The sequence below is a fragment of the Morone saxatilis genome, unplaced genomic scaffold (genome assembly GCF_004916995.1).
Source record: "Morone saxatilis isolate NCDOM2014 unplaced genomic scaffold, NCSU_SB_2.0 Contig12, whole genome shotgun sequence".
Taxonomy (NCBI): Eukaryota; Metazoa; Chordata; class Actinopteri; family Moronidae; genus Morone; species Morone saxatilis.
The window spans coordinates 21,217,859-21,234,615 of NW_023339674.1; the positions used below are offsets into that span (position 1 = coordinate 21,217,859).

Genomic DNA, 16,757 nt, shown 5'->3' on the forward strand with positions numbered 1-16,757 from the left:
AGATTATGGGCTTCCTGTTTAAAGAGCAGAGCACAGTCCTTCTGTTTACGCGAATGGTCTGCAGAATATCAATCATGTAGGTACATAAAATGTTTTGTGTGATATAGATAGATTGATATAAAAGAGGCCCTGTCAGAACTTGTAGTTCAAGGTGCCCTTTTGACATTTCAGTATTTCATTCCAGAAAAACAATGCCTGTTACTGGTACTGGTGGACTTTTGAAAAATGTCTCAACAGCTTTTCATAACGCTCCATTCTTTCTTTTCCCATGTCAACTCCACTTTATAGGAAATTCCAGATTATCCGGACCTCGCAGAGCAGGTTTGGGCAGTTCTCTTGTTTACCTTCCCTCTGGCCCCGCCCCTCTGCCCTGCTACTTCCTGATCACCTTGGCCTGTTAGAGGTGAGCAGCTTCTGAGCTCACACAGGATCAGTATTCCTAGCTTTGGGTTGCAGAATTCCCTCAAGACCTGCAGTTGGATAAAATTTCTCCACTTGAGGACCGGCAGCCAATCGGCAGAGTCCCTGACTGGGACAAAGTCCTCTTTACTGAGTCATTTAACTCTCCTTTGCCCTCCACTCCACCTCCTCTCTGAATGGTTTAATGTTACACCCTCTGCGAGGCTTTACCTGTCCAGGTGAGCTGTACTGCTGAAAGTGATCGTTGTTCAGGCAGTCACGTAAGTACACTTTCCCCCACTCCAAGTTGATTTGTTTTTATCAGAAGCGTAGTTATTTGTCTTAAATGTTCTAAACAGTGGGACTTTGGCTTTGTCAGTAGTTACATTGTTCCAGTGCATGTTGCTGCTCTCTCTGTTGTTTAAATAGAAATAATTTGCATTGAATCCTTGTGTGAGTATGTTTTCACCTCCACTTTACATGTGCGTTAAGAGATACACGGTGCCTATAACTATGCTGTATGTGTAGATTTACTGTTACCTATGTGTGTGACTGTAATCTCAGCGTCTCAGTTGGTGTTCAGTACAGTCTGTGCTGATCCAGTCAGCCTTTCCGATATTAGAGACACTTCATAGAGCTTCACATCTGCCTGCAGCTGTTCTCCCAGACTGAGGTGTCAGGTCTGGCTTAGGCTCACCGTGGAGATTGTTATGAACTCAGAGAGTGACCGGCATACACAAACATACTCACACACACATACGCAAGCTTTATGTTGAGGTTATTGAAAGGGTAGGAATTACATTGCTACACATCCCATATGCTCATTCTAAATGGTACGAGTGGTACTAAATATGGTACTGACAATATTAAGTTATCTTATTTAACATCTGTGAGGCTAAAGCCAGAGACCTAGATTTATAAATTGAAATAAAGATAATACATTATGTTTGCTGCTGTTGTACATGATCACCAGCACCCTCACCAAGTAGACAGATTCCTACAATAAATGTAGAAGTATGAGTAAATGACTTGTGATGAGAGTCTTGATAGGGTGTGTATCGTCTAACACTGATGAACACTGTAATTTTACTTCCTAATTATGAATATACAGAAGAAAAGTATTTATACTGCAGAAATAATGCTTGGTGTTTTTAGGTATTTTTTACTACTGGTGTTTTTTTAAATGTGTGTGCTGATTGTGGAACAGATGTCTGAGCAAAAAAACAAAAAAGGCTTACTGGAATCTTCAGCGTTTCAGGGACATGTCTGAACACACAGTGTGTTGGAGTGTGTGTGTTTCTGGGCCTGTAACTCCAGGCTGCCTCATGTTAATGTCTTGTTTGTGCTCTGAGTCCATGTTTACTGAGCTGCCTGGAACAGCAGTGCTGATCTAGTATTAGCATGCTATTCTTATGTTTTATGATCTGATGATGAACTGATATGTTAATGATCCACTCGCTATCTGGTGCGCTCACTGTGTACTGTAATTGTGGGCCCTGGAAATGAGTTTCTTTTTCACATGAATCACAGAGCAGTTTGTGGGCTTTACAATGTGAGACCTGACCTACTACAACTACAATGACCAGGTGTTCCCTGGTATCAGTTAAACTACACTTTAATATGAATGACATATCAGTATGTTGCAGCACATAAAATATAATATGCAATGAATAACAAACTGGTTATGTAAAAGAAGGCTATGTTGTGTTTCATAGTGTGCTATGCTCATATGCAAACGCTCTAACTTTGTCTGATTTGGCTGACTGCGCCTTCTGCGCCGAGGGCGTGTTTGTTTGACTGATACAGATATGATTTGATTTCTCCAGTGTTAAACATGAGGAGTGCATATGTACATAGCAACAGCATAGTTTAGTGTGGACAGCCAGAGTGCTGACGCAGACAGTTACCTTCTCATTGGGGCGTTTTTAATACTCAATCGCTAGAAAAAAGAGCTGACTTGGCACTGCCTTGTATCATTATTAACTCGTCAAGTCATCTCAGATCACAGGAGAGTAACCGGAGAGTGAATCAACAGCCCTGTTTACATATAATCTGCAATGTGTGAGGAAGAAGGTATAGGCTATCTTAAACAAACAACTCCCAGGTCTCGATCGTTGAGAGCGGACAACCTATTGAGCCAAAGCTTGACATGACTTTGGTTCAAAGACAAAGGAAACACTTTGTGATTACGGTGTTGAATTTACAATCTAAACACTGCTTTTTCTTTCACTTTGTGATCGAAGGCGGAATGGAAATTTGGACTGAATGCAGCATGCTTGTGTGGATGCTGGATTGTAGGTGTAGTTATGTAATAAAACATCAGTATAATGTAGTTAAGGTTCAGCCGGCTCTCAGCTCTCTGTTATTGTCTCTCTGGAGCAAAAAGCAGCCTTCCAACAGGGCTTCATGTGGCAGTGTCGTCTTGTCAATTCAGGGATTAGGAATGAGCCAGAGAGAGCTGATGCTCCTCAGGCACAGGTGTGTCCTCTGAATGTGCCTGTCTGTCTGTTTGCGTGGGTGTGTAGAGACATGTGTATGTGTGTGTGTGTGTGTGTGTGTGTGTGTGTGTGTGTGTCCAAGTGCATGTAAGTACATGTATTTGTGTGGGGGGAAAGAGATTATTATGACTAATGGGTTTCAGTCAAGCTGTATCAGAATGAAGTATCAGATGTCATCCATTTATTTTCAGAAATAAATAAATAGGAGTTAATTCTAATCCTTCTATATTCTTATTGTGTGGTGTATCTTCTCCGTTTTTAACACCAACATTTCCCAAGAAAGAAAGAGAACAAACTTAAAGGTTCAGTGTGTAACATTTAGGAGGATCTAATGACAGAAATGGAATACAATATAAATATGTTTCTATTAGTGTATAATCACCTGAATATAGGGATTGCTGTGTTTTCGTTACCTTCGAATAAGCTGTTTATATCGCCGCAGTTCCACATTTTCCTACAGTAGCCCAGAAGGGGCAAACCAATCACTGGCTCTAGATAAGTTCACGTTTTTCGTGCGTTTCACAGCCATTGTAGTTTCTCCTTCATGCTTGAAAGGGGAGGGGAAAGTGACGGAGTTCAATATGCAACTGCACTGCTAGATGCCGCTAAATCCTAGACACTGGACCTTTAAAGGAGGTTATGTTACCCTGCTCAGATCAGATCAAATATCAAACAACCCTAATTTTTCAAATTCTTTAATTTTGAATCCCTTTTTTTTTTCTTTTTTAGCTGGCAGATTATGTGCTCTCTCTCTCCCTCTCTGACACTGAGCTTTTATGGCTGTCACAACTCACCCTGTGCCGTCTTCATACGGCTTTGGTACAAAGAAATGAAGTTGGCCTGTTTTTGACAACTTGGTGGTTTACTCTGCGGATTTCTATGTACTTGTACGTGATATTTGTCTTCATTAGCATATTGGATTGCACATCAAAGTCTATTGTTATGATTATTTAAACTAGAGGATGGGAATGTGTCCAATTAAAATAGAACTAGCGCTGTTTTTTAGACTCCAAACACAAGTTTCTTGCTGTTGTTGTTGGGTTTTAAAAAAAAAACAAGATCTAGTGTCTCATTAAGCAGCCAAGTCTCAATAGTGGGTCCAGAAATAAAGCTAGTGGAGTGCCAACAAGATGGCTGTTGCCAAGGTGACGTGTGTCTGACTGAGCCCATCTGTTAGTGTCCATGTGCTCAAGGAGCCTGCCTGTTTTGGGTATGACGTGTACACTGGCATGTTCACAATGTCCAGCACAATATGAACCTGTGTAGCAGTAAATAAGAAAAACTCTTATAGTGATGTGTGTTTGCCATGCAGTGCAGCGAGTGAGTGCTGGAGACTTATCTCTGTCTATCTGTCTTTACACTTGCTGCTGAGATGAGTGGTGTTGATGTTCCTGCATCCAGAGAAGAAATCTCTGTAGTTCGATACCACTGAAATCAAACAAACTGAGAAAAGGACAGTTTGTTGTTCTTGTTCATGCATGTTAAAGACAATCCTCTGTTCTGGCTATGCAGCTTTTGAATATTTTTACTCACTGTTTACTTGCCATGATAACTTGCTGTATCCCCTTTTTCAGTGTTGGAAACTCAAGGTTTTGAGGTACTTGTACTTTACTTGAGTATTTCCATTTGATTAATCATCTCAAGACCCCTCTAATTTTACTTGAGACCCTTTTGGAGGGGCCCATAGGTTGGGAACCACTGGACCAATCTACCTAACCGTATATAAAGTAGTTTAGAATAGCTGCACTGTGACCAGCTATAACAATAAAATGTTTTGATAAATCAGAATTAACAACCTCATAATGTCACATATAATAATGTATCAGTTACTGGAGACATTTTACTGCACAACCACTACTTTTACTGTTGATACTTTAAGTACATTTTGCTTGTAATGGAGTAGTTTTACAATGTTGTTATCTGATAAGGATCTGAGTACTTCTTCCGCTACTGCCTTTTTGACACCATATTCCTCACTTTGTCCCCCACAGGTCTCCGCTGCTAATGACCTCCTCACTGGATTAAACAGACATCCTGAAGACTGCCCATCCAAATGAGTATCCAGGAGGAGAGCACACAGCCGGAAGTTGCCACGGCAGCGATGGCCGAAGCGCCGGCTCCACCTCTTTCCCCCTCTGCCTATGGTCTATTGTCTCCGCCCCCTGACCTGTGTGGGTCGTGTGGCCACAGTCACCAGCTGGAGGAGAACCACGAGTACCTTTACAAAGACGAGGTGGACGATGACCTGGTCTGTCACATCTGTCTGCAGCCACTCATCAGGCCGTTGGACACGCCCTGCGGACACACCTACTGCCAAGAGTGTCTCACCAGCTTCCTCCTGGAGAGTGACTTCTGCCCTGTGTGCCGCACACCCCTCATGCTGCAGAGCTGCAGGAAGCCCAGCCTGCTGGTGCACAAGCTGCTGGACAAGCTGACTGTGGCCTGTCCCTTCAGTGACCATTGCACTGAAACACTGCCCCGCGGTGAACTAGAAGACCACATCAAGAGCAGGTAGGGTAGAAGAAGCACAGTTTAACACTGACATTGCCAAAAGAGGTTTGATGTCTCGAAATATTTCCCCCCATGTGTATTTTAGATAATTTTTTTTCATAATCAGTTATATTATTAAACATGTAAGCAAGTACTTGAGCATTTTCCTTTCTCTCCTATTTACCCTTCCTCTCTGGTAAAAACTTCAATGACCTGCAATAAACACACACTCTAAGTTTCCCACCCTCCTCTGCCCATCGTCATTAACCCACAGCTCCATTTCCAAAGTGAAGAGTTCTTCCTCCATCCAGGCTTTCATCTAAACTAGGCCCAACTATTCTTTTTATATATCATTAAAAGACAGTCCTTTGGTTTCTCTCAGTCTGGGTGTGTTTTCATTAATGCTCATTAACGCTCCCCTAGCCTAAAGGCCTCTGGGATAATTAGTGCATCTCACCACACATCACACACAAGCAGCAGTTTCCCATTCATTTGCACTTTATAAAACCTCAAGTTGTATAAAACTCTATAAACTCTTAAAAAGTTGTCCTTTTTTCTGCCCCTTCTCTCCATCTTATTACACACCACCCACAGCATACCCCTCTCCTCTTTTTCTTTTTTCACACCTTCCTTTCTTCTCCATCTTATTACACACCACCCACAGCATACCCATCTCCTCTTTTTCTTTTTTCACACCTTCCTTTCTTCTCCATCCTTCTCTTTTTCTCTACATTGTTCGATTGTTTCCCAGTCTTTTTCTCCATGTAGTGTGAATGTCATAATGAGTTGTGGAGCTCTGAGGCCGACTCCCAGAAGGATATAGCTGCTCTCTCATAGTTAGAAGGTGTTATCTGTGGAGGTGAGAGGCCACGTCCAGAGGGACGACTTTACACATAGTGGAAGTGAAAAAGTTTCACTGAAACACCCATTTAAACATTTCTATTCTGCTCACTTTACTATGGTCCAGGGACTGTATACAGATGGAAACTAAGGGGAAAAAACAACATAAAGTATCTTAATGACATGCTGGTTTGACCACCAAAAGAGCTTTGACGTGCACTGAATATAAACTCAATTCACCAAAAGATAATCCCTCATTTGGTGATGATTGATGACACTAGTGGAGAGCACTGTCTAACACATCCCCCCAGAAATCTCCCATTGGTATTCAGTCCGCTTAAGATCTGGTGACTAGAGACTGTCCTCGCAAGAAGAACGACAGCATCAGTTAATTCAGCAAGTGTCCAAAAAGAATGTATGTTTATGTTCAAGTAACAAAGCCCTCTAGCTGCCGTGGTAATCATGACTCTTGTCTGTCTGGAGCAAAGGAGGATGTAGTGTGACATTGGTAAAGAGTCACAAAGTCAGCAGTGGTTGGATGGATCAACCAAACGTTGGGACAGAAACTAGAAATCGCTTCCCATTTCCCACCGAAGGTCAGCATTTGTCTCTTTCAACCATGACCAGAAACATTCCCTAGAAAATAAGGTTATTATTCCAACGATGATGGAAATCTTAACCATAACAGAATATAATTTTGATGTAATTTGAAACTTCTTCTTTCCCTAAGTCTTACCAAATGTTTTGGTGATTGAGACTTAAATATGATGGAAGCTGAAATTGGCTATCATGGGAATAAAGCCAAAAAGGTCAATAAGAACAAAATACATCTCCTCCATATCTAGACATAGATATATGTTTCTAGACTTGTGTTTTATGTAGGTGACATCATTCTTCCCTGGCCATATCTTTCAGAGGGTATTCTGGTGCCAGTGATGGCAGAATACACTGTCTCTGGCTGTACCCCAGAATCTGGCAGAGGGTCAGGAGTCGTAATGACTGAGACAGCCATGCCATCTGGTCAGAGCTGATTTCATACTCATCTAATCATTCATGACCTTTATTGGCCTTTGGTTGGAGAAATTGTTATTCTGGACACAACCAGTGCAATCAAGAGTCGAATTTTAATCATTTCATCTGTGGTATGTCGCACTGGTTTGTCCTGAAAGGGCTTGCACATAATTCAGACAGAAAGGGCCTCCCCACCCACTCAGGTATTTTCTTGTTTTTAGCCAGTTACATGTAGCTACATGTGGATACTGCCAGTAATGCCTGAAACAGGTTTTCTTTGCTGTGAATGTCTCTCCTTCTCATATATTTTGTTGTAGGAAAGTTAATTTACCCAGAGTTTCATGTGTATGTTTTACTGATTTTATCTGCCTTGAGCATGTTGGTGTTTCTTTTTCTTTTTTTTCTCCTTCTTTTTGTGAAAATGTACTTGTTTTCAAGTACACTTTCAAAGCCCACAGAGGAATTCTTCAAAGCTTGTGTGAATATCTGGAAAAGAAATGAGAATTCCTGGCGGTTAGTTTAATTTTCTGTATGTTTAAATACCGGTTAATTTTGTATGTGACCTTGCTGTTTGTGTGTTTGTATGAGAAATACAGACAGACTGTGACAGAGAAAAAGTCATAAGGCCACCCTATAGCGAAAGCCAGCCATGCTGGCAAGTGGGTAAGCTAACCTGTTTCGCTACTAATGTTATTCCTAGAACCATGATGTTGCACAAATTATGGGCACCACTTCTGGTTATTTCTGTCCATCAAGCTTCTGCGAAGGTCAGCTCTATACTAGGTGTCCTCACTCTTCTTAGAGCTTTTCCAAAACAAAATGACACCATAAAGGTCCAGTATAGGATTTAATGAAATATACTGGTGTAAACAAACACTCCCATCCTAAACCAGTCCTTGGTTTGTCCCTTCTGGGCTACTGTAGTAACGTGGCAGTTCAACATGGCATACTCCATGATATAAACGGCTCATTCTAAGACATAAAAAACATAATGATTCCTTTATTCAGGTGATTATACACTGATAAAAACATTGTTATACATATTGCATTCCATTTCTGATAATAGATCCCCTAAAATGTTACACACTGGACCATTTCACAGGATAATGGGATCATACCTCTGCCTTCTACTACTAAGGGGTGGGAGGACGATCGTAAGAAATGGCCTCAGATAGCAGTAACAAACTAAGTCAGTTTAACGTTAAAGCTAAAATGTTACAAAGTTGAGCTAAACTAAATTTGTGGCTTAAAGAAGAGTGTGTGTGTGTTGAAAAGAGAATAAATACTGTAGCATACTGATACTGATACACTGGATAGTCACTGTATTTATTATTTGCCATGTGGTCATTTTCAAAGCGTCAATAACCTCTTCTTCTTTACTAAATATTACATGAATGTACATAGAGATACAGTAGGTCCCTTGGTTTAAACTTAATAATACCTGTCTTGCTAGGTTGTCTTTGTAAGGCAAAATTCCAAGCCCAAAATATACTGTATCTTTGAAAATGCCCAACTATGACTTCATATCAGTATGAGGAATTGGTTGCAGTGAGTGGGCAATGAAAAGGAATAATGGGGGGAGAGTATGTGTATACGTGCATGTTGTGAAACGACTCCTGTGGGGCAGACTGGTTTCTGTTCACAAACTGCATCCTGTCACAATCCAATTACATTTCCATTTCCTGCGTGCCCTGTGGTCTTGTTGCTGTGCGTACTGTTCAAATACTGCAGGATAACTTGTGCCTCAGTATGCACGCATGCATGCATTAACACACAAACAGATGCAAATACACACACACACACAGCCTGTAACCACACTACCTCCGTCCATGAAATATTCATTCAGACAGGGTATTTACACCAGTTAAGTGTCTTTCTTGAGGGTAGCAGACAGCTCAGCGCTATGGAAATTGGATAACAGTGGGAAAAAAGGTAAGAAGGGGGAAAACAAGGAAAGTAAAGTGGGAAAAGGGGGAAGGAAAAGATGACAGCAAAGGTCAGGAGTAGGAGGACATAAGATTTGTGCTTTATAAATACAATTCTGCTTAAAATAAAACAGCTAAATAAATATAAACACTGGAAAGAGATTGAGGGTGAGATTTGACAGGATGGGATGAAAATAGATTATACATGCTGCAGTATTTCACCTCCAAAGTTCTTCTGTTTGTGTTTACTACAGAAGAACAGAGGACAGATGAAAGAAACATTAAGGGATGATAGAGGAAATAAATACACACCTCAAACAGCCTTCAAATGGATCTCGCTGCAAGCGACACATCCATCTACACACACCTCTCCCAACAGTCACTTCCCAGCTATAAGTACCTCAGATCCCTGCACAGAACATCAGAACAGGCAGTGATGACAGACTGAGTTAATTGCATTATTATTGTTATTGTGTATGACCTGCTACCCCCCTTTATCGTCCCCCCTCTCTTTGTATATTCTGAGTTTGAAGGAATCTTATGAATGACTGACTGAATGAATGAATGAAATGTGCACTTGGACAGTGATTCCCTAAAGATTTATTCCAAATGTTCTTATTTTTTGCCCCTGCCTTTTTTCATTTATGTCACTCAGAATAACAGGCTTCCATCACCGCAGAGAATATTGATTTGCCGGTGTGTTTTGGTCATGCTCTGTCTTTTTTTTCCACACATGTAGGCAGATTCTTTTGAGCGATCAGACCAATCTGCTGCACCGGGAGCAGTCCACCATTGGAGAGGAGGGGTGAGGGCTTGGAGGCAACATATTCTCTCCCTCCTCCCTATCCTCCCCTTCACGGACCAACATATGCACAGGCAGGGGGGAGGTGAATGCAGAGGTTGTACGTGTGGGAGTGTGACTGAGTTTGTGCGTGTGTGTACGCGTGTGAAGAGAGCAGAGCCAATCAGAGCAGCACCAGGTACCTCCCCCCCCCCGTCTTTGTTTGGTCTGCTCCATCTCCACCCCCCCTCAGTGGTTTCTGCTGCAGTATAAGTCACAGCCTGCGCTGTTCTCTCTGACATACACACACGCGCGCACACACGCACACACAGAGGGAGACAGACATGCACACACACACATACGAGCACAAATCCTCTTACAACTCGTCAGTGCCCAGAGCAGATTAAGGGGCTGCACATCTCAAATTGTATTCCAAATGTGCCACCTTTGCATGGGTCTCCTTCCTCTTCTTCTTGCACTTTCTCTTCTTCCTCCTGTGCCACAACGGGACTTCTCCTCTGCACCTGCTTCTGCTGCTGCTGCTTCTTCCTCCTCCTCCGCTCCGTCTCCAACCTCTGGCAACTGGCCCGTTTGCCTCTGCAGCTGAGATGACCAGGCAGCCAGCCTGAGGCAGAGGAAGAAACTGCAAAGCTCGCACAGGCAGAGGTAGAGAGAGGGGGAAGAAGCAGTGGGGAAAGAAAGAGGCAGAAAAGGTAGGAAGTGAAGGATTATTTCTGATCTGAGGGCGCCTCTGGAGAAGGAAGGCAGGCGAGGAGGAGCTGAAGGGGGCGTGGGGGGGTCAGCACGGCCAGGTTCGGAGAATTGGAGGTGGGGGAGGCGGAGGGGGAGGAGGGGGAAGTAGAAGTGGAGAGAGAGCTTCAGCGCAGAGAGGAGAGAAAGAGGGGGAAAAGAGAGGAAAAAGAGCCGAGCACTGACCATGAAGGCTCTGTTGCTGCTGGTCCTGCCCTGGCTCAGCCCGGCCAACTACACTGACAATTTGGGCAACCTGCACATCCTCTATTCTGAGCTGTGAGTACAAACACTCAGTCTCCTCCTGCATCCTTTCACCAACATCACCCCATCTCTTCCCTCCATCAACAGTCCATGCAGCTGTTCATGTGTTATTGTGCACGTTAGTCACTTTTATCAGCCATTTATTTGTATGTTTGTGCAGTACATGTGTGTGTGTTCTAATGTTTACATTTTTAACGTGTGAAGCTGTTGATGAAATTGCTTTCTAATGCCTGGTCACTGGTTGTTGTGGCGCTGGGATGCAATAGGGCCAGCAGGTAGAGCTTTGTGCTGTCCAGGACAGTTTGGATGCTACAGCACTGCAGCATGGCATCTCTCTCTCTCTCTCTCTTCAGTGGCATGTGTGAGTGTGTCTGTGACCACTATATTGATTTGAGCAAAATGTCAGCGTGCGTTTGGTTGTAGGCTTTATACACCGTGTGTGTGTGTGAGTCCCTCTAAGCATATGGACAGTTGTAACCACGGTGTGTTTGTTTGTGGAATAGACTTTCACCTCAGCATTAAAAATTCATAGCTGCCTACTCTCACATTGCATCTGTTCAGTATATATTTATATACACATCTTCTTATCGTATTTAAAATAAACAGTCACGAGTCAACAAGTCACCATCAGTACATAAAATAACACACAACATAAAACACACACCTATTGGTGCACATTTCACAACCATTCCTTTTAATTAATATTTCATCAGCAGTTATATCATAATAAACACACAGATGAACAGGACCCTGGCATTGTTGTTCAAATTTGACACCATGGGAAGTCTGTCAACATCAAAGCTGCAACTAAGGCTTCTTTCACTATCGACTGATCTGTCAACTATTTCTGTTATTAATATTGATCATCTAGTTTAAAAGATGTTAAAAATGGTGGAAAAGTCCAATGCAATTTTACAGAGCTTAAGGCGACATCTTTATATTGCTTGTTTTGTTGGACCAACAGTCCAAAACTCAAATATATTCACAGTGATGTAAAACACTGGCATTTTTTGCTCGAAATTGACTTAAATGAGTATTAGATTATCAAAATTATTGTCAACTTATTGAATAATTGGCTGATCATTTCAGCAGAACCAAGCAGACAAAATATTACACCACACTACACGTCAGACTATCCTGTTGTTGGCTCCTCTACATCTGCACTGTGTGTCTCTGCTCTGTATTGGCCCTCAGACTCTCCTTGTGTGGGAGTTCATGTTGACTACATTCAGCAGCTCCGTGTGAAGCCAGGGCTCTCTGATCCCCAAGCTGGGCTACCGCTTCTCTCTCCAGCCTGACGGAAATGTCCCATTATACTGCATGAATACATGAAACAATGGAGCGCCTCACAAATCCCCTCATTTCATTGTATGCTCTCTCCACTGCGTGGGGCTTGAGCTCCTGCAGACACCAAGATCCATGCATATTGGACACCGACGGATGCCAAAGAGGGGAGAAGAAACAAGGAAGAGAAGGGCGATGTAGGCAAATGAGTTGGAAGAGGAAGAGGTAGCGGAGATGAAATCCTTACATTTGATTATATGCAGAAAAGAATGGGGGGAGGAGAAGGATGCAATAAGAATGGAAATAAAGTGGATGAGCGGTTCAGAGAAGTACAGCAGAGGGGTGAGGGGAGATGAGAGGAGACAGGAGGGTATAAGGTCGCTTTCTGTGCCTGCCTTCCATCTGGCCATACATACGGCTGCCATGGTGACGGTATGTGGGTCACTTCAACGAGGGGTTGTTTGTAAATAAAATAATCAGATTTCCCTCTGACTCTCTTTGCCCACTGAGGGTGACGTATTGACAGTCAGACAGTGTGTGTGTGTGTGTGTTTCTGTGCTTGTGACAGTGAGGTTTTTGCTGATTATGACATGACAGAGAGAGAAAGCAGGAGCAGACAAACGCGGACGTGGTGTTTTTCTGCCTGGCTAGAGTGCAGTGGCACACCATTTGTCTTTATCCATACTGTTGACAGGAGCAGACTCCAGCGTCCCCCCCGTGTGACCACTGTCTCTGCCTGCCTCTGTTTTTGCTGCTCCCTCCCCTCTTTCTTCTGATACCTTTCAATTTACCTGATTACCACAGTGAGCTTATATCGCATGGGAAAAATGAGAGTGGCTGCAATCTGTCTTACTGACACATAAACGTGTGCACAGGCTTGTACACAGACTATATTGGCCATATGCAGGGTGTAGATGGAGTTAACAAAGGGGGGGGGGTAAATGTTTCTCTGTGATGAAATGCTTAATACGGTTACTGCCGTTTGACTCTGTCAGCACCAGCCAATAAAAAAGCAGCACTGGCACACACAGGGGAGCACCTAGATTGTGATTTTTTATTCCTTACTTCCTAACACACAGACACACAAACACGCCATTAGACCTTGGTTCTTCCCTCCCCCAGCCCACATGGCCTCCCCTGATAATCATAGTGCAGTGCTGTAGAGCATTAATGATTAATCTATGTTCATTTCTGGGCCTGTGCTGAGATGTCTTAAACACTATGATTAGCTTAGCTTCCGTCCTTTCAGCCCTCATCTAGGAGGTGTTTGATCACTGAGAGCTGCGCGCACTCCCAGTGTTCCGGACATCTTCAGCATGGACGCATTCTAACAGGATTAGCCACCCGGCGGCCACGCACTCACTGTATCGGAACAATGCAAGTTTGTTTATGCCAGGGCCATCTCGAGTCAAAGGGAGAGCACCACGCCTCTCTCTGGCTTTGTGGCCACTTCAAGTAAGGGGAAGGCTTCACTAATTAGACTTTTGTTTGGATTAAATATTAATCCCTGATCTGTAGTGAGGCAGCTCTCCCTGTCTTCTTGTATCCAGCAGGACAGAAATACAGAAAGGCCAGGGGGAGAGTGGCTGAAAGATAAAAATCATACTCACAGCCTACTTCTTACCCTCCTGAACAACTTGCACAGCACTCTAAAGGAGATAACATTAAATCATCTTAATTATTTCTTTGCATGAGATTTACAGTATGAGGCACATTCAGTGAATCCATCATGGGGGCATTTATATGCATGGGTAGACAAAGTCTACAAGCTACAACAGTGTTAAGCAGCACACAATCAAGCATGAAAGGAAACATGGGGCAAGGACACATGTAGAGGACGCAGTGAAGTTGTCCACAAACAGACAAATTCATAAATCTCATATCACACAAAACAAATGTGCATGAAAATACACACACCAAAACACACATTTAACCATGTATAATTTAAGTGTGCACAATGCATGTGTAAATACAAAGTCACAAGAACAGATGAATTATGTATGTATTTATTTATTCATGAACAGAACAGTGAGTAGGAGGTCAACTTGTTTACTTTAGCAGAGCGTTCCTGTCAGATGTGTCTCTGTTCAAGCAGAAGTACAGCACGCCAGCAAGGTGAACAGGTATTAGTGTCAGCATGCAGAGAGGTTTTAAAGATCGAATTGAATTTGGTGTTTTATAAGAAAAGCATTTTACTAAACCCTAAATGTACGATGTTTGTTTCCGCAGTGCAGTGCAGTTTCACATCTGTGCTGAATCATTTACATCAAATGCCCTACTTTCTTCGCCATATCACTGAACATGTGTGCATTGTGAAAATAGGTGTCCGTCAACCTTTGCCACACCTTGCTGGTGTTTAGGATCTATTTTCCATAGTCTATTGTGGCCAGCTAATCTGTAGGTGGGGTTCCATATGAGCGGCCCTGCAGAGCAAGGAGCCAGCCCAGTGTAAATGACAGCAGAGAGGAGAGAAGTGTAGAGGTAATCTCTCACGTGAACAGTGCCCCGCTGAGTGCCAGGGCTTTGGGCTGGGCCGATCAGTGCTGGCGGTATTTCAGGCAGTTGTACCATGGCACGTGGAGGTAGGGAAAAACAGGACACTGCCAAGGGCTAGCGTGGCATAGAGTGAGAAATATAGGCTAAAAGGTGCCAAGAGCAATGTGGGACAGCAGCCTAGTGGGGATTCTCTATGTTCATGTACTGTAGTGTGGAGGGAATTACAGTTGGACTTCAGTGAGAGAAATGTATACATAGTATTTGACTGCAGGGCTGGAAAACAGTTACTGTTGAGGTGGACATATGTGAGGTGTATTAGTAAGCTGAGATCCAGCTCCATCAGTGAGCGGAGAATAAATCAGTTCTAGTACTTGCTGTGCTCTTCTTCTCTGCTGACATTAAGAGCGAGATTGAACTCTTGGTTGAAACTAGATACTGACACAGTAAATGCTGCATAAATGTCCTTCCAGCCCTGATCATGAGGTCAGGGCCCGACTGATGATCGTACATATTGATTGGTTGAAAAAGCATGAGTCAAGAGTTTGGGCCGTTACTAACAGGCTGACTCGGCCGACAGTGCTGGCCCGAGAGGCCTCTGCACTCGTAAACACACGGATGAATTAAGCATGCCAAACCTGCCGATCCACCGCTCACTGCACAGGAGCACAAAGGAAAGTTGCAACACAAAGACAGGATTTATGTGCTGTGTGGGCTGTTGTACACGTTCACTTTTGGTTTCTGCATGCATTCATCTTCAAAGGCTGTAAGAAGTCACACCCAACTAAACCTCGCCTCCTACTTCAATTTAGCAGTTCTGTCTTTGGAAACAAGCTTAGCCAAAAATGTCCTCCCACTGCAGCAACTGTCCCCTCTAGCTGCGGTCTCACCCCCTCCTCGCGCAGCAGATGGGATTACCCCTCACAGCAGGCGGATCCAATCAACACACCAGCGCATCCTCTGATTAACACTCCTCTAGTTCATCATTAACTGGATTACTCTGTCTGTCTTTATGTCGCTCTCTCCTCTCTCTCTCTATGTATCTATCTATCATTCTGTCTATTCCCTCCCAATCAAACTTTACTTTATGTGTTTGGCATGTGGCCTGAGTGTGTGATAAAGGAGTAATTGATATACTAATCTAATCAAGGAAAAATGTTTAATTCAAGCCTTTATCAACATAAATTCAATTAATGACCTCCACCCCTCCCCATAGTGCACCAGCATTCTTGTTTGGCTACTTTGTGTGTGTGTGTGCGTGTTACAGCCACAGGTGCTTACCCAGCTCAGTCTGGTCTAAAGCGAAGCACTCCTTGATGAGTCTTATCCAACAGCTGTTATGGATAGACAGTTTTCTCTCAGGAGTGCGATCCCTGAATCAGCTGGAGTAGATGTTGAGTAAAGCATAAATCCTAAAAACATTTATGGGTTTTACAGATGATTTCCCGAGCATTGTTTGCAAGTGAGTGACAGGAAATTTGGTAGTGAAGGGGATAGCATATATGCCTCCCTGGCTTTTGAACTTTTTGGTAAATTTAGTTTGTTCTTTGTTGAATAAATTAAAAACCGTTTTTAGCTCACGATCTGGCATAGACAATGTTTCTGTGCTCTAAACCGATATATCAGTGGGCGACTAAGAAGTTGCTAAATATTGCGCCAACAGCGTTTGAGCATTCCCATATTCATTAGTGCTCCAAGAATAAACACAAACTCAACACACATGCTGTCACTTCTATCACATTCTTTGTCACACGTGGAAACATCCATATATCACACATACGCACGCTTGTTTTATTCCACACATTCTTCAGTGAGAAAAACCTGCAGGCTAGCTCAGAGCTCACGGTGCAACCGGAGAATCTCTCCTTTTCTCCCGGGTTCTTACAAGTTAGGTGTCGCAGGTGTATTTTCAAGAACATCAGTTGCATCAGTAAAGTTGTCTGCCGGAGTCGGAGCGTGTCAGGAACAACTGCCTGCTGCTGCTTTCAGATTAATAAGGAAGCAAGAAGAAGAGAAAGAGCT

General features: G+C 43.1%; 1 protein-coding gene across 2 annotated transcripts in view; it reads left to right on the forward strand.

Annotated features, from left to right (window-relative positions):
- The first annotated feature begins 452 nt into the window (after positions 1 to 452).
- Positions 453 to 16,757, forward strand: part of lnx1 (ligand of numb-protein X 1) — a 31,642-nt gene continuing 15,337 nt past the window's right edge. The window contains exons 1-2 of one of the 2 annotated variants that reach the window (XM_035653904.1): positions 453 to 680; positions 4,889 to 5,408. In XM_035653904.1, coding sequence (XP_035509797.1) covers positions 4,951 to 5,408 — 458 coding nt within the window. In that variant the 5' untranslated portion in view covers positions 453 to 680; positions 4,889 to 4,950. Of the gene's footprint in view, positions 681 to 4,888; positions 5,409 to 10,810; positions 10,974 to 16,757 lie in introns of those variants that run through there. The other variant, XM_035653905.1, reaches the window with a different exon arrangement.